We start from the raw sequence: 26,499 nt of genomic DNA on the forward strand, positions 1-26,499 counted from the left end.
TATTAGCAATAGGTGACATCTATGATAATGAGCTAAAGGCATTAATATGTTAACCTATCAGATAAGGGCACCCCCATATTATGAGGGTGAGGAAGTCAGATTTGGACATGGGAAGCTGGGCATCTGAATGAATATTCATGATAGCACCTAGGCCCTACAATAGCCCAAGCCACCATGTAGCGGGCACTAGCTTTCCATCACTGACCCTTCAGCTCTTCATTGTTCTTATCTACCACTGACCTTTGGGTGTTGGGGGTCTGAACCATCAGACTCATTTGGCATGCCAGGGACAGGGCTACTCCTTTGTCTTTCACCACCAGGTCCCCTAGGAAGGGTGTGAGTATAAAAGTATATGACCATATGGAGGGGATGACACCACAGGTATCCCTAATGCTATATTACTGCTATTTGTTTTTGTGGTTTGGAACTTCCTTGTCTTCCTTGATTGTGTTAATAAAAGTGGCTAAGGCTTTGCTTTGCCCTCAGCGTGAGTGTCTTTGCCATGCACCCTGGGTTCCCTACAAGATATTGAACTTATTTGTTTTAATTCTGTTGAGTCTGATTCTGGAATGAGAATCTATTAGCCCCAGCTCATTAAATTAATATCAAATGGCAATCAATACCATTAACAACCATGCTACAGAATCTGTGGAACTTATACTTAGCTCTCAGCTAACTGCTCTGAACTGGGATTCTGTCTTGGTTAGAGAGCATGTGAATGGGGAAGCACTTACTGAGGGGAGGGTCTGTGAATTCTTGCCCATGTTAGCTGGGTCTGTGGGGAGAAGATGGTGCCCTGTAGAGTGTGAGGTTTGTAGAGATCCAGGGAATGGATATTTTATAGGCTGATCCCAATCCCTGCACCGCTTTGGATACAGGTTACAGATTTGTGTTTCACCAGCAACTGAGAGGCCCAGTCAGCTACTGCCCCAAGGGCTGGAAGCTGCTAGCTGGGGAGCTCCCCAGAGGATTTGTTCGCTGCCAAGGTCTGAGTGTTTGACAGGAGCGTTCTCGACCTCTGAAGCGTCCAGGTGACACACATGACACACCACGGTCGCACTGCCAAGACTGAGGGCTTGTCTACACTGGGGCTTTACAGTGCAGCAACTTTGTCGCTCAGGAGCGTGAAAAATCACCCCCCGAGCGCTGCAAGTTTCAGCGCTGTGAAGCGCCAGTGTAGACAGTGCACCAGAGCGGGGAGCCATGCTCCCAGTGCTGGCAGCTACGCCCCTTGTGGAGGTGTCTTTCTAGAGCGCTGGGAGAGCTCTGCCGCGACTACACAAGCCACGTGGCACGGCTTTAACGTGGACAAGCCCTGAGAAATCATCTTTGAGAGGAGATCGGAGGCAAATGTGTTTTGATGTGTGAGCTAAAGTACAGACAGAGTTACACGGAAACCTTAATTTGGAATGTTTGTAGCCAAACCAAAAGGCGGAGAGTCTCTATAAGCAGATTTACTGTCTAAGAGCTTTTGTTTAAAAGTTCTTCACAGTATTCCAAATGCGATTACAATGTTGTATACAATTCACTGTGTGTTTTGTGAGCACTCAAAGTTTGTTTTATCAATAAAGTGTCCGGTGCTTCCCCAGGAAATGACTGGGAACTATGACCCTCCATTTATCAGGGTTTTACATACAGTAGCTCCAGAGTTACAACAGAGAGGTTTGACTCTCTTTCTGGAAAGACAGAACTCTGGCCAGCGCGTCAGCTAAAAGCTAAGTTGAGGTGCAGGAAGAAGGGGAGTGGGATAGATCTATACAGAATTTTGTGTAAGCACATCCTGCCCTTTCACTTACTGTCTTAATAGACTGACGAAGGAAGGATAATTATCTCTACCGTACAGATGAGGAGCACAGGCACAGAGACTAAGGCCTGGTCTACACCTAAAATGTAGATTGACATAACTATGTTGCTCAGGAATGTGAACGATTCACACCCCTGAGAGATGTAGTTAAGCTGACCTAAGCCCAGTGTAGACACTGTTAGGTAGATGAAGAATTCTTCTCTCGACCTAGCTACCACCTCTCAAGAGGGTGGATTAACTCTAGGATAGAAAACCCCTTCTGTCGCAGTAGAAAATGTCTACACTACAGTGACACAGGTCAAGTTGAAAAGCGTCTTACTCTGCAAGTCATCCCACTGAGGGCTACTCAGGGGAGCAAAGTACTACTCACCCGAGTAAAGGCAGCAGAATGGAGCCCTACATTAATTTGGGGCTGGATTCCAATACCCTTACTCACTGAGTTGCGCTGGACCCCACAAGGAGTCCCATTGGTGTAAGTGGCTACTCCATGAGAATAAGAGAATCAGAATCTAGCCCATAACATGCTGCTCTCCTCTGGTGCCTTTCATCCAGTGCCCTTTACAAACTTTAATTAATCCTCTCAACACTCAATAATACTACATAGCCCTGATAGGACTTTCCGCCACAGATCTCAAAGCACTTCTCAAAAGTTAATAAGCTACAGGGAAGCAAAGGTGGAGGTGGTTGCTGGCCAGAGAATGAAAGCTGCACATGAGGTCTAAGTCAAGAGCTTGCTACTCACTGTAAGGAGCTGAGAGAACGCTTTTTGATGAGATAATTTTGCTTGCTTCACGCCTTCGTTAAGGGGCTGTTCCAGCTGGGCAAAACATTGCTCAATCTCCTTCTCCAAAGCCTTGATCTTGTCCTCCACAAAGCCTTCCAAGCCGCTCTGCTGATAGTGATCCTGCAACGGCAGAACAGCACAGGACACATCACTGTGCAGCTGATGCTGGAGGCAAAATAAAGATACACTCCAAGATTTCTCCTTGAGAGAAACTGCAGCGCAGGCCTGGGTTCGGTCAGCACCTGGATGGGAGGCATCTAAAGAACACACGGTGCTGGAAGAGGTGGTGTCGCCCGTCCAGCTGGGGTGCTCTGAGTCAGTACTGAACCAAAGCCCTAGCGTGGCATGATGCTGGAGGCCGCAGGAAGGAGAGGGGGAAGTGACAGCTGGGCAACAAGGGAGGTACAAGGTTTGGCTGCCTTTGCAGATAAAGCCTGTAGTGGTTTTAAACTTCAATTATAGATAGGGGGAAAGGAACAGAATCTCTGTATCTTTTTCCTCCTTTCACTGCTTTGCCCACCCACAGAACACAATGGACGCAGGGATATGTTTTTGTCCCCCAGTGATATGGGTCAGTGGTGAGCAATTGGGAGGTAGTGCTTGGTGTCACATCATCAAAAAGCCCAACTGGCCAAGTAGAGCATAGCCTTGGACAATGTAGGTGTGTCTCCCCTAGGGAAAATAGCATGTTTCAACTCAGACGCAGTTTCACTGATGCTGCCAATGGATTAAGCTGTACTGTAAAAAGGGTGCCGGGTTTACTACCACGTCATCATCTAGCCCTGCTCTAGGGACAGAACTCAGAGCCTCCTGTGTCAAAAAGTATAGTCCCTCTCCCTACGGAACTGACCCCATTAGCGGTCAGCAGTATAGGGTCTATGGCTCCAGATCCATCCACTGGGGGGCAGCGAAGCATTTACACACTAGCCAGCTCATTACTAGATTTTTTGGAGCAGATCTGCATATGTTTCCTGCTAGGAACCATGGGGCGAGGGGCCTGGTTCAAAGTAACAGGGATGGAACGGGGAGAAGGCAGAGTGCAGAGAAACTGCTGCAGTGGGAAGAGAGGGGAATATTCACTGCATCATCACTGTGCTAGCCGTGAAGCAGATTGTAGTGCTCAAAGCTGTTCCAGCCGTACCACCATGTCTTGTGTGGAGTTGAAATTCTCAGCCAGCAGGACAATGCTGAGAGCCTTGGTTACATAATCCACTAGGAGCTTCTTCTTCTCTTTCAGATAGATATTCCTGACGTACTCTCTCAGCTTGGGGATCTCTGGAATAGCACAGATAGGCGGAGTTAGTCCTGGTCTACACCGAGGATGACCTAGCCATGGTGCTCAGGGCTGTGAAAAATTTCACACCCTGTGTGATGTAAGAAAGAACATAAGAATGTCCATATTGGGTCAGACCGAAGGTCCATCTAGCCCAGTATCCTGTTTTTATTTTAAACCTGTTGCCTATTCATTTCATTTGATGACCTCTAGTTCTTGTGTTATGAGGAGTAAATAACACTTCCTTATTTACTTTCTCCACACCAGACATGATTTTATAGACCTCTATCATATCCCCCCCAGTCATCTCTTTTCCAATCTGAAAAGTTCCAGTTTTATTAATCTCTCCTCATACAGAAGCTGTTCTATACCCCTAGTCATTTTTGTTGCCCTCTTTCTAAACCTTTTCCAATTCCAATACAGTATATCTTTTTTGAGATGGAGTAACCAGATCAGCACGCAGTATTCAAATGTGGGCTTGCCATGGATTTATATAGTGGCAACATGATATTTTCTGTCTTACTATCTCTCCCTTTCTTAATGATTCCCAGCATTCTGGTCGCTTTTTGGACTGCTGCTGCACATTGAGTGGATGTTTTCAGAGAACTATCCACAATGACTACAAGATCTCTTTCTTGAGTGGGAACAGTTAATTTAGACCCCATCATTTTATATGTCTAGTTGGGATTATGTTTCCCAATGTGCATTACTTTGCATTTATCAACATTGAATTTCATCTGCCAGTGTGTTACTAAGTCACCCAGATTTGCAGGATCCATTTGTAACTCTTTGCAGTCTGCCTGGGACTTAACTATCTTGAGTAGTTTTGTATCATCTGTAAATTTTGCCACATCACTGTTTACCCCTTTTTCCAGATTGTTTATGAATATGTTGAATAGGACTGGTCCCAGAACAGACCCCTGGGGGACACCACTATTTACCTCTCTCCATTCTGAGAAATGACCATTTATTCCTACCCTTTGTTTCTTATCCTTTAACCAGTTAACAATCCATGAGAGAACCTTCCCTCTTATCTCATGGCAGCTTACTTTGCTTAAGAGCCTTTGGTGAGGGACCTTGTCAAAGGCTTTCTGAAAATCTAAATACATGATATCCACTGGATCCCCTACATGCTTGGTGACCCCCTCAAAGAATTCTAGTAGATTGGTGAGGCATGATTTCCCTTTACAAAAACCATGTTGACTCTTCCCCAACAAATTATGTTCATCTATGTGTCTGACAATTCTGTTCTTTACTATAGGTTTCAGAGTAACAGCCGTGTTAGTCTGTATTCACAAAAAGAAAAGGAGTGAAGTGAGCTGTAGCTCACGAAAGCTTATGCTCAAATAAATTGGTTAGTCTTTAAGGTGCCACAAGTCCTCCTGTTCTTTACTATAGTTTCAATCAGTTTTCCCGATACTGAAGTCAGGCTTACTGGCCTGTAAGTGCCGGGATCAGCTCTGGAGCCCTTTTTAAAAATTGGCATCACATTAGCTATCCTCCAGTCATCTGGTACAGAAGCTGATTTAAATGGTAGGTTAGAGACTACAGTTAGTAGTTCTGCAGTTTCACATTTGAGTTTCTTCAGAACTCTTGGTGAATCCCGTCTGGCCCTGGTGACGTATTACTCTTTAGTTTATCTGTTCGTTCCAAAACCTTCTCTAACGACACCTCAATCTGGAACAGTTCCTCAGATTTGTCACCGAAAAAGACTGGCTCAGCTTTGGGAATCTCCCTCACATCCTCAGCCTTGAAGACTGTAGACAAAGCTGGGTCAGCAGCCTCACTGCCGCCTCTCGAGGGGATGAATTTGCTACGGCAAAAGAAAAACCGCGTCCGTTTCTGAAGCGAGTGCCTACACTACAGCACGTCAGCAATGTAGCTGCCATGGCAGCGCTCGTAGTGCGGACATAGCCTTAGACATGTGGCAGGAGACGGTCCTCCTGCAGGATGTTCAACAGGGGGAACATTGCTCCTGCAGAGCTTCCCGTCAGTGAACACAGGGTTGGATTAAGGCATAGGCCTAGGACCCCAGCTCCAGGAGCCGTGTGATTACATCAGAACCCCAGCCTGCATTTACAAAAAGTAAAGTCTCTAGTCCTCACAATTGTGAGGAATAGCTTGGAAACTGGTTCAGTAACATCTGCCTGAATCTGCACAGAGCCTGAACCAATTGCTGTGAGGGTGGGCACTGCCCCATTTATTTCAGTGGGGTATTAACCCCACTACCCTGGGGCTCTCCGAACTCCAGCCCAGCAGAGCGCTCTGTGCATAGCAGGAGGGGAAGAGTGCAGATGGCTTGACCCATCCAAACAGAAACACAGAAAGCAGAGGGGACTCCTGTTTACACTCATGCTGCTCCTGAGGAGAAGGGCAGTCAGGCCTGGTGGGAAGAAGTAGGCTCTCTCGACTATTAAGCCAAAGGACCTATTGCTAAGTAAAGGCCTATTATCAAGTGAACCAACCGCTTTGCAAGCTTTATGAATAATTTGTAATAAGGATGTTACGTTGTGCAATCTTTATTAAGAGTGGAAAATTTAGTTTGGTGAGAGTGGAGAATTTAGTTGCTTGAGGTTTAGCATAACATCCTGTTTATCAGAACAAGTGCTTTAACTGCAAGATGTACTGACCGCATTAGTATGGGAAGTTTGGATATTACAATATGCGTTTGGAAATTTGCAACATGCCTTATTGTGATAGAGGCTCAAGGTAAACCTTAACCTTTTCTTTGTTAAGTTAAATAGATTGAACTCCTTGAGTCTATGTACCTAAATGGGGAATAAAAATTTGATAATGGGCTCTTCAGTCTAGCAGACAAAGCTGTAACATGATCCAGTGGCTGGAAGTTAAGCTAGACAAATTCAGACTAGAAATAAGATGTACATTTTTAACATTGAGGGTCATTAACCACTGGAACAACATACCAGAAGTTGTGGTGGATTCTCACTCATTGTAAATGTTTGAATCTAGTGCTGAAAAGCTAGGTCTTATTACTGGATGTTTTTCTGAAGGGCAGGCTCTAGTTCAAACCCAGCAGTTGGACTTGGAGCAGGAATTACTCCAGCGCAGTCCTATGACCTGTGTTATGCAGGAGGTCAGACTAGATGATCACAACGGTCCTTCTGGCCCTCACATCTATGAATCTCTGCCATTGCCACTCTGGGAGCAGAGGGGACCCTCCTAGCACTGGCAGTATAGGTGGGGGTGAGGACTATAGGGGTGAAGCCACGATACCCCCTCCCCATGTCATGATGTGCTTAGAGCTCCAGGCTGCTTCGGTATGAACATGGGTGAACGTTCCCTCTATAGAACAGCTCTTGTTTCAGTCAAGAGACTTGGAGGAAAAGCTGGTGTCTCAGAAACTCAGGGACCTACACATTGCCTGCTGCAGATCTGAGCAGGGCAGCAGTGGCTGGTCTGTGCAGGTGTAACCCACACATCTCCTGGGTGTGGTGTTCTGTCCCATCTAGTGGCACTGAGACCATTTAGAGAGATATAGAAAATGAGTCTGCTCTACAGCCTTAGCTAACAGCCAGTTGGCTTTTAATTCATGCGGTAGACGCTCATGCACTAAGCTCCAGAGGTCCCCAGTTCGATCCCGCCAATGACCGGGGTCTGTCAGTGTTATACAGGGATCTGCACATGGAGGCACAAGCTACACAACGTTGGGAGAGGAAAAGGGGAAGCAACACAAAGAAGAAAACAGGGGGCCGAGAAGCAGAGCTAAGCCTTGCTATCAACAACACATATCGTGCTGTGTCCTGTGAATGCCACCTCTCCTGCAGCTTCCCGGCAGGCTGTGTGACAGGCAAGGAAGGTTGTGGCTGTGCAATGACAGGTACTTGGGGTATTGAACCTCTAGCACTCGGGGGCTGAGTTAAGTCCCCTCGCTGGCCCTGTATGTTATACCCCCTGAGGCTCAGGCAGAGACAGGGATTCACAGCACCCACAGCAGTGACATCAATGGCTACAACGTCTGCTTTGCCAGAGGGCCAGTGCAGCCCGATGTGTGGGCAGTGCGAGCTGCAGAGGTGGTGTTGCTGGAACAGCTGAGGGATAGGCTAATACAGGGCACTGATCCCTGGGCAGCCCCCATCTCCTGGAGAGCCCAGGCCCTCAGCTGCAACGGAGAAGGTGCCTCCCCTGCAGGAACCCCACAGAAGGGCGCTGGTGGCAACAGCACTTGCCTCCCCTTAGGACAATGCCTCCCTTTGGGTGCAGGGGCCAGGCTGGGGCAGGGGCGCGGAATTTACAACACCCTGGGCCAGCTTTAGCGAGTCTGATCCTTGATCATTAACAGGTAAAGCTTCTCAAGCCTTGCACTGCAGGCTAAGCTCCCGTTCAGGGCGCAAAGATGCCAGGATTCTGGATTCAGCAGTGGATGGGCCCAGCAGAACAACTGGGTCCCATGCAACAAGGCAGCATATGTAGGGGGCTGTAGGGGAGGGCTACCTAGATGTCAAGGGAAGGGACTGGACAGGGGGCCTATAGAGGTTTGGGTTGGGAGAAAGATGGGGTCACTGGTGGAAGAGAAGCCAGAAGTGGGGCTCGCAGATGGTCATTGGAGAGGGCCTGAACCTGAGAGGTGCTGAGCACCTGCAACCCCCATAGATTTCTGTGTCTGCAGTGCACTAGGACTCAGAGTTGTGGATTCAGTTTTTGGCTCTGCCACAGATACTGTGTGACCTTGGCCAAGTCACTTAATCTCTGAGCCTCAATTCCCCATTAAAACAGAGACAGTGACACTCACTTTGTTTGTCGAATCTATTTAGATCATCAGCTCTTTATGGCAGGGACTGTCTCTTATTATGCGCATGTAGATCGCCTAGCACCACAGAGCCCTGATTGTGGTTTTAGATTTGTAATACAATTGTAATACAAGTGTAATTGTAATACAAATAACAATAAATATAATCCCCACAGTTTGGGGAAAAGCATCTGCACATTTAGATGCTGCTTTGAACCAAATTCCTGCATCTGTGGTGTGTGCCGATCACCAGTAAGAGATGCACACAGATGCAGAGTCAGCACTCCGAGCAATGAAGCATTAGCAATTCATGTTGAAAGAATAATTGCATGTTACCTGTCTCTTCCTTAGTGATATTCTCCTTCCAGTACTCTTTAGCGCTGACCGTATAAACGAGATCAGCCTTGTTCAGAATTTCTGAGTCACTTGGCAGTATTTTCTAAAAAAAAACAAAAATCAAACAAACAAAAAACCACCCACACACAGATTGTGTAAAAAGTGGGGTTATTTAAGCAGCTTCAGAAAATACATAAGAACGGCCATACTAGGTCAGAATAAAGGTCCAGCTAGCCCAGTATCCTGTCTTCCCACAGTGGCCAAGGCCAGGTGCCCCAGAGGGAATGAACAGAACAGGGAATCATGAAGTGATCCATCCCCTGTCGCCCATCCCCAACTTCTGGCAAGTCCTATTGTCACTGCAGAATTCCGCCACAGTTAGTACAATAAGTGGTGCAGTAAGTGTGAATTTAATCAGTTGCGTATCCTCAACCTACCCCATTCATATCAGGATCCAGTTCAAAACTGCGTTTCCTCCCTCCAGCGGCAAACTCCTCTGTCTCGTCACATAATCTCACCATTGTTGGGGTGAGAGCCTCTTCCCCTGCAGCTTCTCCCACCAGGAACAGCCTTGTGAAATTTCTGCCCCATCAATGTCCCAGCTCATCTCTCTCCCTTTCTGAGGCCTTGTTTCCTCTCTCCCTATGTTACCAGATTCGTTTAAGGAATGCTTTGTGCTGCAGACAAACAGTGCATCTTAAATTCTTAATTCTGTATTACTGTGAAACGATGGGATTTGTGATGTCAAATTTTCATTGAGCAAACACCGAATCAAGGATCAGCTTTGTCTGCACATTGATTTTAATGCCTGGATCCCTTATTTATGACTCAGAATCAAACCACAGAGGATGGTCAGCTCCAAACACACAAGTTTTTATCACTGGAGGTAAAGGAGAGTTCCCTAATGGGATTTTCAGAAGTGCCCAACAAGGTTAGGCAACTAACTCCCATTGGAAGTTGACAGTAATTAGGCACCTGAAAGCCAAGATAGATCTGGCCCCAGAATTCAATAGGGCTTAGAACTTTGTGTGTTGACATCGAGGTTTTTATAGTATAGTTGAGACCACCTAGAAATCATCACATCTCATGGAAAAATACTTGCTTACAAATGTTAGTCCAAGGACCATCACATTTACTATTGAAATATAATAGGAATAGGTTTCCTGCAACTAGAAAACCCAGTATTATACTTTACCTTGAGCTTTGTCTTCATGCTATTGCTTTTTTTCCTTTTCACGGATGCGTTCCTCTCTAAAATGGCATCCTGTTTGGTTTCTATAGGTTTCTACATTTGGAAAGACAATGAAAGCTACTATAGGTAGTCCCCAAAATGTTTTCATAGATTTTAAAGCCATCAGACACCATCTATTCTGGTTTCCAACATAACACAGGGCAAACTTCACCCAGGAATTTCTGCATCAAGCCCAGAACTTATGATTGAGCTAGAGCAGATCTTTTAGGGCTTGTCTACATGAACCAGTAATGGTAACTATAGGGATGTGATTTCTAGAGCCCACTAATATGTTGCACATTAACTGGCCCATGTGGACCCTGCCAGCGTGGGCTAGAAGTTCCCTAGTGTGCTTTTAACATACTGCTGTTTGAAACAGCACTATGTTAGTAATAGTCAACATGGATCGTCAAGAACAAATCATGTAAACTGAATGTAATAGCTTTCCTTGACGGGGTAACAAGCCTTGTGGATGCGGGGAAGCGGTAGATGTGGGATATCTTGACTTTAGTAAGGCTGTTGATACCGTCTCGCATGACCTTCTCATAAACAAACTAGAGAAATACAGCCTAGATGGAGCTACAGTAAGGTGGGTGCCTAACTGGTTGGAAAACCGTTCTCAGAGAGTAGTTATCAGTGGTTCACAGTCAAGCTGGAAGGGCATAACAAGTGGGGTCCCACAGGAATTGGTCCTTGGTCTGGTTCTGTTCAATATCTTCATCAATGATTTAGATAATGGCATAGAGAGTGCACTTAAAGTCTGCAGACAGTGCCAAGCTAGGAGGGTTTGCAGGTGCTTTGGAGGGTAGGATTAAAATTCAAAATGATCTGGACAAGCTGGAGAAATGGTCTGAAGTAAATAGGATGAAATTCAATGTACTCCACTTAGGAAGGAACAATCAGTTGCACACAAAGAAAATGGGAAATGGCTGCCTAGGAAGGAGTACTGTAGAAAGGGATCTGGGGGTCATAGTGGATCACAAGCTAAATATGAGTCAACAGTGTAACGCTGTTGCAAAAAAAGCAAACATCATTCTGGGATGTATTAGCAGGAGTATTGTAAGCAAGACACGAAAAGTAATTCTTCTGCTCTACTCAGCACTTATAAGGCCTCAGCTGGAGTACTATATCCAGTTCTGGGCACCACATTTCAGGAAAGATGTGGACAAATTGGAGAAAGTCCAGAGAAGAACAACAAAAATGATTAAAGGTCTAGAAAACATGACCTATAAGGAGAGATTGAAAAAATTGGGTTTGTTTAGTCTGGAGAAGAGAAGACTGAAGGGAGACATGATAACAGTTTTCAAGTACATAAAAAGTTGTTACAAGGATGGGGGATGAAAAATTGTTCTCCTTAACTTCTGAGGACAGGTAAAGAAGCAATGGGCTTCAATTGCAGCAAGGGAGACTTAGGATGAACATTAAGAAAATCTTCCTGTCAGGGTAGCTAAGCACTGGAACAAATTGCATAGGGAGGTTGTGGAGTCTCCATCACTGGAGGTTTTTAAGAACAGGTTGGACAAACACCTGTAGGGAATGGTCTAGTTATTACTTAGTCCTGCCTTGAGTGCAGGGGACTGGACTAGATGACCTCTCAAGATCCCTTCCAGCCTTACCCTTCTATGATCCTATGGTAAAGCTCACAGGGAACTTCTAATGCATGCTGGCCAGCTCCGCATGAACCAGTTAATGACTAACATGTCAGTGCTCTTCACAACTCACGCCCACGACCCATAGTCCACCTTACTGCTCTGTGTGGACACGCCTTTGGAAAGACAGTCAGTCTTGATGTAAAGACTCCAAGTAATGGCCCCATCCTAGGTAAGTTGGTTCAATGATTAATTACCTGCACTGTTAAAAAAAATGTGCCTTATTTCTAGTCTGAATTTGTCTAGTTTCAGATTGCAGGCACTGGATCTTATTAGGTCTTTTTTGCTAGATTTAAGAGTCATCTGCTCTCAGAAATCTCTCTCCCATGAAGGTATTTGTAGCTTGTGATCAAGTCACCTTTTAACCTTCTCTTGGCTAAATTAAATCAATTGAGCTAACTGCTCATTATAAAAAGAGTTAAACAGGATTATTGCTTTCAATAACATTAATTTTATTTTTGGTTCATGTAATTTAAAAGTATCCTTTATTAAGGTTATTATCCCAGGTTAGTTAGTGAGGCAGATATCGCTGCATGAAACATAAAAACCAACTCTAGGGGAGTTAATTAGTACTGTAACCTGCAGCACATCTTCAGTTCCTAATTTGGTCTTGTTCTGGAGCCATTTTACACTGGGAAATACTCGATCAAGGCTTGTTTTGTCTGTGAACTGAACTTAGTTCTTTGAACCCTTGTTTATGACTCAGAAATAAGCCATAGAAGGCTAGAAAAGATGGTCTAATGGTTAAGACACTGGACTGGGACTTGAGATCCAGACTGAATTCCCAGCTGTGCCACTGACTCCCTGTGTGCCGTTGGACAAGTCACTTAGTCTCTCTGTGCCTCAGTTCCCCACCTGTAAAATGAGGATAACAGCCCTGCCCTGCCTCACAGGGGCATTGAGGATAAATTCAATAATGTTTGTGAGGCATTCAGATACTACTGGGATTATGGCCATAAATAAGTGAACCCATATGGCTAAAAAAACAACAAGGAGTTTGGTGGCACCTAAAGACTAACAGATTTATTTGGGCATAAGCTTTCGTTGGTAAAAAACCCACTTCTTCACATGCATGGAGTGAAGATTACAGATGCAGGCATTATTATGCTGACACATGAAGAGAAGGGAGTTACCTCATAAGTGGAGAACCAGTGTTGACAGAGCCAATGACATCTCCTCATCAATTATTGGGAGTGGACTACGTCCACCCTGATTGAATTGGCCCGTCAACACTGGTTCTCCACTTGTGAGGTAACTCCCTTCTCTTCATGTGTCAGTATAATAATGCCTGCATCTGTAATCTTCACTCCATGCATCTGAAGAAGTGGGTTTTTTACCCACGAAAGCTTATGCCCAAATAAATCTGTTAGTCTTTAAGGTGCCACCGGACTCCTTGTTGTTTTTGTGGATACAGACTAACATAGCTACCCCCTGATACTTGACTCCATATGGCTAAGTCCACTCAACTTTGTTGTTAACGTTGCTCAGCTGCCTAAATTCTAATGTCTTGCATTCCTCAGGGCTCCCATGTATAGCGACTGCCTTATTGCTCCAGTTTTACAGCTGGAGAAGCTAGGGGGCACAGAGGTTAAGTGACAAGCCCAAGGACACACAATGAGACTGTTACAGAGACGGGATGAGAACAAGGGACTTTGCAGCTCTCATGCCACTGCACCAGGCCTCTCTTAGGATATTTACCCTATTCCAGCTGATGATCAACTTCCTTCCTGAACTACAAATGCCGATAGCTCTTGTAATTTTATCCTGATTGTGGGCTAAACTGTCTTTTTCTTACCCACTCAAAACAAATGGGGGGCTCACATGTGTAGGGTGAGCAGGCAATACCTAGACTGGGCCCATGGATGCTACAAATGCCTCCTGTTTAAAAAAATTAACCCGGCAGCTCCTCTTACAGTAATCAGGACTTTTGTTAGTAGCCCTAGTGGATGCCATCCATCTTCAGAAGACAAATCAGTGACCCCTCATTTTTGTTTATGGAGAGTTCATTTTTAAGACTGTAATTTGTTTTTTAAAAAGTCTGCAAATACTCACGTGTTTCTCTTTTCTTTCCCTGGAAAAAAATCAAAATGACACATTTAATCAGGTATGGCAAACATCAAAAATCCTGTCATGCCCCTTGCACATAACTATGTACAGGGGGTTATGGGAAGGTGACAATATACAGTCTGGAAAGTAGGAAATGGGCATAGCATATTCATAAGCATGGCCAGACTGGATCAGACCCGAGGTCCATCTAGCCCAGCATCCTGTTTCTGGCAATGGCCAGCACCAGATGTTTCAATGGAAGGTGCAAGAATCATTGTAGAAAGCAAGTATAGAATGACCTGTTTATTCCTAACCCCTGTGACACAGAAGTGAATTGGTGGTTCGCAACTCGTCAGATCTAACATACTTGCTACACCTCACACACTGTCATCATGATATATATCCAAAAGTTTGCATGTAATATATCATTAATATTCTTGCATTATGTACATACATATGGTCAACCCACAAAGAACTTTACAGATGGGCAGGAAATATGTGACTAAAATATGTGTAAACCAGGCATGTCAGGGGGAATTGATAACTTTTCTCCAGACAAAGGAAAGAGGCAGACATCTCAGACCAGGTGTGCCCAATTCATTTGTATCTCAGGTTGCAAGAAGAGATCATTTGCATTGTAAAAATCCCCAGCAAGGGAGAAGACAGCCTGGAATCTACAGGAGACAGACTGGCAGCCACACCCAGCAGGGGAAAGGAACTTTATCTGGGAATACATTTCAAAGGCTTACTGGACTATAAAGAGAGGGGGAGCAAACCCATAAATGATAGATCACTTAGGGGATTCAAGAGGCCAGAGCTCTTGAAATAAGAGGTTACTTACTGTACTGGAGGTTCGTCAAGATGTGTGGTCCCTAGCTGTACTCCACACATAGGTGTACATTCACGCCATACACTCGAGTCCTGTTTTTTTTTCCAAGCAGTGTCTCTTGACCTGCGTGTGCGTGGTATGTCCTTTTGTGCTCCCGGCTGAGAGTGTGAGGGGCAGTGCAGATCAACCCTACTCCAGGTCCTCCTCTTACTGCGCTGTGGTGAAGTCCGAAGCAGAGGGACAGGAGGGTAAGTAGTGGAACACAGCTAGGGACCACACATCTCAGAGAGCCTCCAGGTACCGTAAGGAACATTCTCTTCTTCAAGTGATGGTCCCTATGTGTATTCCACACGTGGGGCACTTGTGAGCACGGATCAGTGTGGTACTGGGTGCAAGGAGGCTTATTGTAGAGTCATTTGCAATACAGCTCATCCCATGGCCTGTTTCTTCCTAAATCCCCTGTGACACACATACCAGCTGGTGGTTCACCACTCTGTCAGCAACTCTCGTCAGGCCTGGCATACTCACTACACCTAACATACTGTTGTCATGATACATATCAAAAACGTGACATGTAACAGGTCACTGGAAAACTTACTGTTCACTGACCATTAATGTTCTTGAGTCATGTACGTACCATCAACCTATAAAAAACTTTACAGGCAGGCTGGAAATATGTGACTAAAATGTATTTAAACCAGGTGATGAATGAATAAAACATCTGATGAAGTGAGCTGTAGCTCACGAAAGCTCATGCTCAAATAAATTGGTTAGTCTCTAAGGTGCCACAAGTCCTCCTGTTCTTTTTGCGGATACAGATTAACACGGCTGTTCCTCTTAAACCAGGTGTGTTGGGGGACTTGATAAACAGGTTTTCTCCAGACAAAGGAACGAGGCCAACACCTCAAACCAGCTGTGGCCAAATGTAATGGGCTATTCATTTGTATCTGAGGTTGCAGGAGGAGATCATTTGCATCGTAAAAATCACCAGCAAGGAAGAAGACAGCCTGGAATTTACACCAGACCAACTGGCAGCCACACCCAGCCGGGGAGAGGAACCTTATCTGGGAATACATTTCAAAGGCTTACTGGACCATAAAGAGAGGGGGACTGAACTATTACTTGGGGGATTCAAGGGATCAGAGCTCTTGAAATCACAGGGGGTTGAAGTCTCTGGGAACTGAGGGTAGGTGAGAAAGATTGTAACTTGCTGATGCTGAAATTAAGTTTTAGTCATAGGATAATGTCTACACTGGCAGAGTTACAGTGCCGCTCGGAGACCGCTGAAGGGAAACTGCTGTTGCGTGTTCACACTGACAGCTGCCTGCACAATAGCGTGTTCACACTTTGCAGCAGTATTCGGAGCGGTGCACTCTGGGCAGCTATCCCACAGAGCATCTCTTCCTCTTCTGCCGCTAAGAGTTGTGGGAAGATGGAGGGGGTCGCAGGGCATCCTGGCTCCTGTCCCAATGCCCAGTGATGCATTGCTTCACATCCCTGCAATCCCTGTGCTTCCGTCCGCATTTGACGCCATCTTTCAACGGTTTGTGTACTCCGCACTCTGCCTCTTTGGTCTGCAGGAATGGATCCTGAACTGTTGACCAGTATGCTGCTTGCTCTGACCAACACATAATAATAATATGCTCCATAATATTTGTGAAGGGAAGGGTGAAAGCTTCACTCAGGGCTGTACCGCTGAGGGTCAGCGCCTGGAAGCTGAGTTTGAACAGCCAGAGACCAGGGCTATTAGAGGGGTGCAGCGCTGGGCCATAAGGATGCCTTGAGGCAGCAATTTGAAGCTGAAAGCCACTAATATTTGTTGCTATGCTCGGGAGTGCAGCGCTTGTAATGCTAGGAGGTGATTGTGATTGGTGCAGACGATGCAATATGAAGGTTTAAGATAATTTTCTGTTGATTTTCAGGGCTCTGTTTCCTTTCAATTAATAGAATAAAGATTACTTTCAAACCAACTCAATTCTTGTATTAAAAAACAACAACCGGAGGAGAGAGTCAAACAAAAAAACACATCATCAGCACTGAGGGGGATTGGGGAAGGGAAGATCCAGGAGGAGGAGGGGGCCCCAGGACAGCTAAAGATCTTTGTATGTCCAGGGATCATATCCAGCCTTCTCCTCTGGAGTACAATGCAGCGGGTACTGTACTTCAGCAGGGCCAAACTGCAGAGGGAGGGGTGTTGAGTGCAGTGGGTGCAGGGAGTCTGCAGTGCTGGACTGTGACAGGGTAGGAGTGGAATGCCACGGGTGCAGACTGGAGCCAGGAGGTTGATAAGAGTGTGTTGGCGGTGTCTGGGGGACACTTGAGGAAGAGTTTTGCGACAGCGGCTGCAGGGGAGGGGGGGCGCGGAGCTGCTCGGTTTGCATTACTGGTAATGCCTGGAGCGTGTCTGCTTGCTGTTCCATAACGTTTAAGAGCCGCTCTGTAGCTTCATTCTGGCGCGCCGTGTTCTCCTTTCGGTCCCTCTTCTCGCTGTCCCGCCATTCCTTCAATTCCTGTTTTTCGGTCGTGAAGTGCCTCATAACGTCACGCAGAAAGCCCTTCTTAGTTCTCCACGGCTGCTTTCTAATTCTGCGCAGCCATTCAGCTGGCGATAACAAAGAGGGAGGCTGGGCACCCAAGGTCATCTCCGTGAAGTTTAAGTGCAACGTTTTACAGAAGCGGTATTGTTTGCAACACACAGACCACTGATTCAGTGATTTAAAACACAGCCAGAGTTCACACACCTGTCACTAACTGGATGACCTCAGGCAAGCACACATGAGCCACAAGACCCCCAAAATGGTGAGTAGCTGCAGGGGCAGGGTAAATCAGTGTTCCCGGACCCTACTGTACACTGGGCATGTGGCTCTTGGGGGAGCCAGCACAGTAGCGGGGGCTGATAATCATTCCTGTCCCCACATTTTCCACAGGATGTGGTCATTACGGAAGATATCTGGCTTCTGAGGGTGAGCAGGGAATCAAGTGAGGGTCTTCTCCAAGACTGCGGCTTCCGCCCTGGCCCTTATGCGGCTTGCCTGCGTGCAGCAATGATTCCCCCCATGCCCCAGAGGCCCGCCCTCCCTGTGTGACAGCAGAGTGGCGTGGGACAGTTACCATTAATGGGGCAAGAAACAAAGTAGCTCTGCCAAAGAACCTGCGGCAGCGGATTGCCCAGTATCTCCATGAGAGTTGCCGGGAGATCTCTGAGGGAGATTCCCATAAAGTGAGGGATTCAATCAACACCCTGTTCCGCCACTCAGACTAGGCATCATACAGACACAAGCCTGCTTTCTGCAACTCTCCTGCCCCCAACAACTCGCCTCAGCGATTCCCAGAATCAAATCCACTTACCAGGGGCCTCCTCTCCTGTATGCGCGTCACCAAGATCCGACAGCTGTGACTGGCTAGCCTCCTCCGAGGTAGAAAAGAGCTGGCTGCATGCATTTCTCACTTCCGAGTCATCCTCTGCCTCTGGGTCCCCCTCCTCGTCCAAGATTTCCTCCACCGAAATATCCAGAGTGGTCTTCGCAGTGGAGGCGGGGTCACCACTGAGTCTCGCGTCCAGCTCTTTGTAGAACCGGCAGCTTGTGGGAGCGGAACTGGAGCGGCGGCTTGCCTCCCGCGCCTTGTGGTAGGCGTTCTGCAGCTCCTTCACTTTGACCCTGCACTGCAGTGTGTCCCGGTCATGGCCCCTTTCCATCATGCATCGTGAAATCTGTCCGTAGGTATCATAATTCCTATGGCTGGAGCGCAGCTGGGACTGGACAGCCTCCTCTCCCCAAACACTGATGAGGTCCAGCAGCTCGGCATTGCTCCAAGTGGGGGGTCGCCTGGTGCGTGGAGCAGGCATGGCCACCTGGAAAGATGCACTGAGACCACTGCATGTATCACCGAAGAGAAGGGGACTTTCAAATTTGCAAAGGAATGTACGGGGTGGGGATGACAGTTGGTCACCCGAGGGCAGGGCAGTAGAATTCAAACCGATGACCAGAGAGGCGAGAACAGGCCTTGTGGGACACCTCCCGGGGGCCAATCGCAGCGCTGTCATCACCGCAGAGCTGTACCCCGGCACAGAAAGCTCTATGCTGCTCGTAGGTGTGGTTTTTTTACAGCGCAGTTTCTGTAGTTTCTGCCCGCTAAGGGGCTTGGCAGTGTGTACACCTCAGGAGTTACACCACAGAAAGCTGCTTTACTGCACAGAAACTTGCCAGTGTAGACAAGGCCTTAGAAGCATGGTTTTATTTTTGTTTGTTTGTAACCTTTTCTATCTTCATCCCTTATATCTGAACTCACTTTAAACCTCTCTCTTTGATGAAATAAATGTGTTTTACTTTTACCTAAACCAGCCCAGGCCATTGATTGAATTGAAGTGATTCCACTACCTCAGGTATTCCTTCAGAGACAGCTTATCAGACTTGGTGACCACCAGAGCGATGTCACTGCACATCCCGCCTTGGTAAGCTTTGATGCTCTCTGTCAGCAGCACTTCATGGACTTTGTCCCCCACAACTCGTTCGATGTCGCTGATAACCCAGATGACTGAACATTTATTGATGCTCTTAAGGAGAGAGAGAGCGAGAGAGAGAGAGATAATTATATCTGGAAGCAAAGAGGTAGCCAGGCTCCATCCTGAGACATGCCAAGCACCCTGGATTCCCCACTGACTGCAATGGCAGTGCAGAGTGCTCAGTCTTTGCAGGATTGTGCTAGCAATTTGCAGACTTGAGCCCCTAGTTCAAGCCCTTCAGCTGTGTGCCACTCCGGACTGTGCTAGCTGGGGGTTCTGTGCTGACTGCTAGGGGTATGCCTACACAGCAATTAAACGCCATGGGGAAGCGAGGGTCCCAGAGCCCAGGCTCCAGCCCAAGCCGGAACATCCACACAGCAATTTTACAGCCCCAGAGCCCGAGCTCAAGCCAGATGAAGCGGGCCAGTTGTGGGTGTTTAATTGCTGCGTAGACATTCCATGGGATAGCCCAAGTGCAGAGAAGATAAAGGTCTATCTGATCGTTGCAGGGTCTGCACTTCTGAGGAAAAACCTCAGTTTCCCAGTGAAGTGTGGATGGAGAAAGGCACTATGGGTCTCTGATGCTACAGGAATCCAGGAGCAGCAATGGATCCAAGCCTGGAAGCACCATTAGCTAATATCAGAGGTTCACCCTCACTATACGGTGTGGACGCTGGTTCTGTTCATTCCACTAAAGCCTTCCTCAGGCCACAGAGCACACTGCCCTCTCTAGAGCTTTCCTTCCTTTATTACACTGGAATAATAACATTAGCACCAATGGTTAAATGCTCTCCAGCCAAATAACATATCAGCATTTCCCCCCACACACCACAGAGCTGGTAAGTCACCTCTTTCCACATTTCATCCCTTTTGCTGTTGTAATCTCCTGTCCCGGGAATATCCATAAACACGACACCTTCCGGAATCATGTCGGACTTCGGAATAGTCACTTCCACATATTTGATTAGCGGCCAGAGCCGCATCTTGGCTTTCTCTTCCTCCTGTGCTGGCTCCTCCTCATCCTTGTCACTCTGACACCGCACATAAGGGTCCAGTTTGTCAGAGAGTTCTTTTGCCTGAAACATGATAAATAAATCAAACTCTGCCCCTTCATGGTGATAGGACCTCAAAGTCATCCGTGAACAGTAATTAATTGAACAACCTGCCACCTGGGCGTGTTATGAGACTAAGTTTCGTTTCCCACCATTTACAGAGGAGGAAACTGAGGGGCCGGGAGGAGCAAGAACACGCAATGAGTCATTGTCTGAGCTGAGAATAGAGTCCAGGAAGTCTAGCCTCCTTCCACTTCTGACAGAGCTTTCACAAGAGCTAAACAGCATGGTGGAAGCACAGAATCTCCCTCTCTGGTACTGCAGAGGACACCTGAGAGAGTCACTGTAGCCCGAGGCCTGATTAACTTTCTCTAGCATCCCCCATAAGTCCCTGGGAGGTGGGCTGCTGAGGGCAGAGGGTTACAGCTGCCTCTGCATGGCTGGCAGTAGAGCTGATCAGAAAAGCAGAAATGTTCCCTGTGGTCAATTCCTCAGGGAAAATTCCCACCTGAAATTTGGGAAGAGAAAGGCAGGAAATCCCCTGAAAATCCCAAAGCCAAGATGACATTTTTAAATGGTATCAAGGTTCCTCCCCCACTCTGAACTCTAGGGTACAGATGTGGGGACCTGCATGAAAAACCTCCTAAGCTTATCTTTACCAGCTTAGGTCAAAACTTTCCCAAGGTACAAAATATTCCCCCCGTTGTCCTTGGACTGGCCGCTACCACCACCAAACTAATACTGGTTACTGGGGAAGAGCTGTTTGGACGCGTCCTTCCCCCCAAAATACTTCCCAAAACCTTGCACCCCACTTCCTGGACAAGGTTTGGTAAAAAGCCTCACCAATTTGCCTAGGTGACTACAGACCCAGACCCTTGGATCTTAAGAACAATGAACAATCCTCCCAACACTTGCACCCCCCTTTCCTGGGAAATGTTGGATAAAAAGCCTCACCAATTTGCATAGGTGACTACAGACCCAAACCCTTGGATCTGAGAACAATGAAAAAGCATTCAGTTTTTTACAAGAAGACTTTTAATAAAAAATAGAAGTAAATAGAAATAAAGAAATCCCCCCTGTAAAATCAGGATGGTAGATATCTTACAGGGTAATTAGATTCCAAAACATAGAGAACCCCTCTAGGCAAAACCTTAAGTTACAAAAAAGATACACAGACAGAAATAGTTATTCTATTCAGCACAATTCTTTTCTCAGCCATTTAAAGAAATCATAATCTAACACATACCTAGCTAGATTACTTACTAAAAGTTCTAAGACTCCATTCCTGTTCTGTCCCTGGCAAGAGCAGCATACAGACAGACCCAGACCCTTTGTTTCTCTCCCTCCTCCCGGCTTTTGAAAGTATCTTGTCTCCTCATTGGTCATTTTGGTCAGGTGCCAGCGAGGTTACCTTTAGCTTCTTAACCCTTTACAGGTGAGAGGAGCTTTCCCCTGGCCAGGAGGGATTTCAAAGGGGTTTACCCTTCCCTTTATATTTATGACAAATGGAAACAAAGCAAAACAATTGTTTCACAGTGATGATTCACCACAAAGTATTGTTGCTTTGGTTCGATGTCCCTGATCAGAAAAAATCAGAATATCAGTTACAATTCACATTTTCCTGCCTAATATTTAGACTTCAAATAACCCAGATTTTCCCACCGGAAATTCTTTGGGTCAGGAACTGTTGCCAAGCTCTAGGAGGCAGCACTGGAGCTGCCTTCCTGCCAGGGGGTGTGGAGGAGTGGGATGGGGCAGGCAGAGTTCACTCCCTCAGTGGGACAGACTGGGTTAATCTCCCTGGGGAATCCCACAACAGATTCATGCAGGAGGGGACAATTTTGCCCTGAGTTTTGCCTATTCCAAGTTCTTTGGAAAAATCCATTCGAATCCAGCAAAGCTGGTTTGTAGCTAAACGTAAAGCTGAAAGAGGCACCTGCTGAATTTAAATGTTACCACCTTTCCTTAAAGAGAAACAAATAAGGGAGGTCTGCACTGAGAACGGGGACAGAGGGGTATGATTGCAGCACACGGAGATGTACCCAAGCTAGCTTTGACCTAGGTACCGCACAGACCAATAGCAGTGAAGCTGCAGTAGCACGGACGTCTGCGTGGGCGAGCTGCCTGAATAATTATCCAGGGTTCTGGGTGGGCTTGTACAGCTGCCGCAGGCTTACTGCTATCGGTTTATGAGCTAACTGGATCACAGCTGGCTCAGGTGTGTCTATCACACATCCGACTGCAGTACTGCCAACCTCAAGAGATCGAAAATCTTTCTGTGATTTTAAAAACCACCAAATCCTGTTTTTTTTAATTTGTCTTTTGACTTTTTAACTCCCCTTTATGCCTCAGTCACTGTGTGTATGATAATTTCAGGTTGAAAAAGTCAGACTTTAGTGTACACCTCTCCCTATCCACTCGTCCTCTCCTCACCCCTAAGACTGGGAAATGCCTGGTCACCCATTTCCTATCACTGTCTTGACTCTCTCCCCTCCTACTTTTGTTCCTCTGACAAAAGAACGGCTGGCTGGTAAATAGTTTGAGCATCACTGCCCTAATTAATGTAGTAGGAATCACGCTCCCACACAGAACTTATATAATTGTTCAGGGTTGATGACTTACATATTAAAGAACTTTAAATTTATGTTTGTCACTCATATAAGCGATGTCACAGGAAAAACTATGAGGAATTGGTTTAGCCATTGGCAAGAAGCAACACTGCCCTGCTTCTCCTCAACACCTCTCCCCTGCCTTCACTCTCTGAAACTGGGACTGAGCCCAGCTGATCCAGACTCCCTCTCCCCACCCATGCCTCCCCTGGCTCTAGCACCTCCCTCCCCTTCCCCTCGCCTCCCCAGCTTCCTCCTGCTCTGGCCTCACCCTCTCCACGCATCTCCCGGACATAAGAACGGCCATACTGGGTCAGACCAATGGTACATCTAGCCCACCACCCGGTCTTCTGACTGTGGCCAATGCCAGATGCTTCAGAAGGAGAAAACAGAACAAGGCTCTTTACCTAGTGGATGACAGGATGGATCACTCCCAATTTCTGGCAGTCAGAGGTTTAGAGCATGGGGTTTGTCCCTGACCATCTTGGCTAACAGCCATTGATTGATCTATCCTGCATGAACTTATCTAATTCTTTTTTGAACCCACAACGGTCTTCTGGATTTGGAATTTATGAACACACACTCACTCACCTGCACTCCCTTGAGGAGAATACATTTTGAGGCAGGAATATTTACTAGTGGCTTTGCCCTCAACAGGTCTTCATAAGGTCTGGTTTCAGCATGTCTCCCGTAGAGCGCTCGAAGCTTTTGGACAGCTTCACCTACATCATCCTCGCCCTCCCCTTCCTCCTCCTCTTCTTCCTCCGCCCTGGGTTTCCGCACAAGCTCCACCAGATTCTTCATTTCCTCCTTCCATTCCTGCCAGTACAGAGCAGAGCAAACAGGCTATTGTTATTTTGGGCATTCGGGGGGCAGGGGCTGGGCAAGGTTGCGACAGAACAATGCAGGTGTTGGAGCTGGGTTTAACTAGGGTTGTACGGGCAGCAGGAGTGGATTTCAGGAGGTATGGCGGTGCCTAGAGCTCAGGCTGGGTGGGACTGGTGTAAAAGCATTCCAATCAAAGGGACTACAGAGCTCTTTTAGTGCAGAGCAGAGGGCAGAGGATGGGAGCTGGGAACTGGCTCGGTGCTGCAGGAGAAGGTGCGGGGAGCTATAGTGCAGAAGCAGCACAAGTGGTTCCCTGGCTTCTGCAGCAGACAGACCAGCTGTGGTTCCAGCAGCGGGATTCCCCTCTGGACAACTACAAGCAAAGCAGGGAGGGAAGTGTTGTTGCTTCCACCTGTCCCCTCCTGGCTCCTAAGAGAACCAGCCCCAACCCTGTCCTTTACTTAGAGGTCACTCATTCCTTCCTGCAGCCCTTGGCAATCATCAGGCAGGGCTGAGGTTTAATACAAGAAACAGCCAGCAGGGGCCTTCTGGGCCAGGGAGCCAGCTGCCCTCTCCATAAGACAGAGTTACCCTGCGGAGGGGCTGTGGCTACACACTCTGCAGCCAGGATACTGTCCTAAAGAACCCATCTGTGCCCTGTGCCATGCTGACGAATTAGCCTTGCCTGTAGTGAGAGAAGGTGAATTTTTGCCTCATAGTTTTTGCTCTGGCTGCTGCTGACTTGCACCACGCACGACGTGCAGGCTTCGCTCCCCGACACTGGCAGGAAGAACTGCTGCTCGATGATGGCATTGAACAGCGAGCTCTTCCCAGCCCCGGTGCTGCCAACGAGCCCAATGTAAATGGGGTCCAGAGAAGACTTTTCTTTCAAGGTGAGGAGGCGGTTCCTGTGGAGAAGGCAAGAGGGAGGGAGGGTTAGACAGATTCAAATATTTGTGAAGGGCCAGGCAGCTCCCTTCCTCACAAATACAGCCCCATTGGAGTCAATAGAAAGACTCCCCTTCTCCCCTACCCCTAAATTAATTTAGATGAACACTGGAAAGAAAGAATAGCTCCGCTATTGTTAAGGTTTGGCTGGATGGTGTTACGAATTACACCTGGGAGGACACGCACACAACTGCTGCGAATTATACCTAATAGGACACACACAGTTCGAATCTAGGCTGAGACACATAAACAAAGTCCACAACTGCAGAGTTCCCAAAAGACACTAAGTTTATTACGCTTGAGCGTGGTGCCCCCCTGCTAGCCAGGAGGAGACCCCGAATACAGATTATACAAAGGTTATATACTTTTTAGCAAAGCATGTTGCCCTCGTGCATCGGAAATCTTAGCCAATAAACAAACCCTTTTCTTATCTACCACCTATCCCTGCTTGGTGCATTCCTCGTGCTAAACTAGTATGTTAATTACACAGCATGGTCCTAAAGCCATGCATCGGTAACTTTTATGATCAGGATGGGAGGCCTCACATCAAAGGCCAGGAGATAGGGAGTTTAGGGACTGACAAAGAACAGATCCTGGGAGTCAAGGCAGGCTGGAAACAAGGAGGAGGATTTTCACAGGAATGCAGTAGCTAAGGAACACGCCTCCTGGTGCATGATGTGCTTGTTTTTGGACAATGGTGGGCCCCAGACCAAAATGGAGTCACATGTGCTAACTTTTCCTTAACAGTGGACAGACAAGTTTTCCTACCGTACACCATGAACCAAGGCCTAGAGCAGCTACAGCTGGGGAGGGTGCTAGGAACCCTGGAATGTGCCCCTAGAAGCAGAAGGTCTGTGTCATGAGGTGTATGTACCCCATGCTTTCCCAGCAACCAAAGGGTTAATACAGGCACTGCCAGCCACTGCTGATTGGCCGGCTAACAGCAGCTGGGAGGATAAAAGGGCTGGGAGGCAGAGGGTGGGTGGCTAACTGAGGAGTAAGCAGGCAGGAGAAAGGAAGTCCTGTCAGCAGACTACTAGAAAACTGCCCAGGGACAACACCCCAGCAAGGGGCAAACAGGCCAACAGACTGAAGAGGCTGCAGAGGCCCGAGGGAAGGCAGGAAGAACCTCAGGGTACTCTCCGAATCAGCAAACCCTGACTCTCCTTGTCTGGCTTGAGGGCCCTGAGCTGGAACCCAGTGGAGTGTGTGGGCCTGGGTTCCCCTACCAGCCCCCCCGACAGACCTGAGAACAGAGAGGTTTTCCAGGTTCTTGGACACCAGGAGTGGCCTAAGAGCCCTGCGGAGCTGAGTGAGCCAGAGCCATGCCCTCTCCACGTTTGGCTGTGGGGACACCTTTGCACTGATGCACCACCTCACGGTCTGACTCAGGTCTGCATAGTGCAGTATGGACGCGTCAACACAGTTGTGAGTCCTGGGTCCAGCCATCGTAAACCTGGGTTTACTATGCCATGTGGATGCACAAGCGCAGTCTGTGTCTCCAAGCTTATCTAGGCGTGGGTCTCACAGACCCAGGTTTACAATGCAGTGTAGACGTACCCCTAATGGCCTTATTCTCCCCATGTCATCCTGTTCAGGGGGCAGGGTTCACCCTGGCTGGAAAAGGCAGTGGGGCCCAATCCCAAACTGGGAGCATCCCCAGAGAGCCATGTAAGCCCAGAGAAGCCTGTGCAAAGGCCCTGAGCCGTCAGACCAGCTCTTTGCTTCTCCTTGGTTCCTGAGCTACCACATTCTATAGAACCCGCACCACTAGGGATGGCTCCTGGACACAATTTCCTCTTGGAGCCCTGGGGGGAGACCCATGCTGAGAAGGTATCTGTAGTGGAGTTCTCTTTTCC

The 26,499-nt window shown here is 47.3% G+C and overlaps 1 protein-coding gene across 1 annotated transcript in view; it reads right to left on the bottom strand.

Annotated features, from left to right (window-relative positions):
- The window catches only part of NUGGC (nuclear GTPase, germinal center associated), an 85,567-nt gene that overhangs the window by 39,427 nt on the left and 19,641 nt on the right, over positions 1 to 26,499 (bottom strand). Inside the window, exons 5-13 of the mRNA XM_075126294.1 lie at positions 24,378 to 24,600; positions 23,456 to 23,683; positions 20,052 to 20,279; positions 19,079 to 19,254; positions 13,877 to 13,895; positions 10,140 to 10,229; positions 8,945 to 9,047; positions 3,730 to 3,863; positions 2,547 to 2,708 (exon numbers count right to left, since the gene is read on the bottom strand). Coding sequence (XP_074982395.1) covers positions 2,547 to 2,708; positions 3,730 to 3,863; positions 8,945 to 9,047; positions 10,140 to 10,229; positions 13,877 to 13,895; positions 19,079 to 19,254; positions 20,052 to 20,279; positions 23,456 to 23,683; positions 24,378 to 24,600 — 1,363 coding nt within the window. The remainder of the gene's footprint in view (positions 1 to 2,546; positions 2,709 to 3,729; positions 3,864 to 8,944; positions 9,048 to 10,139; positions 10,230 to 13,876; positions 13,896 to 19,078; positions 19,255 to 20,051; positions 20,280 to 23,455; positions 23,684 to 24,377; positions 24,601 to 26,499) is intronic.

Source organism: Caretta caretta, chromosome 3 (genome assembly GCF_965140235.1).
Source record: "Caretta caretta isolate rCarCar2 chromosome 3, rCarCar1.hap1, whole genome shotgun sequence".
In the NCBI taxonomy this organism is placed as follows: Eukaryota; Metazoa; Chordata; order Testudines; family Cheloniidae; genus Caretta; species Caretta caretta.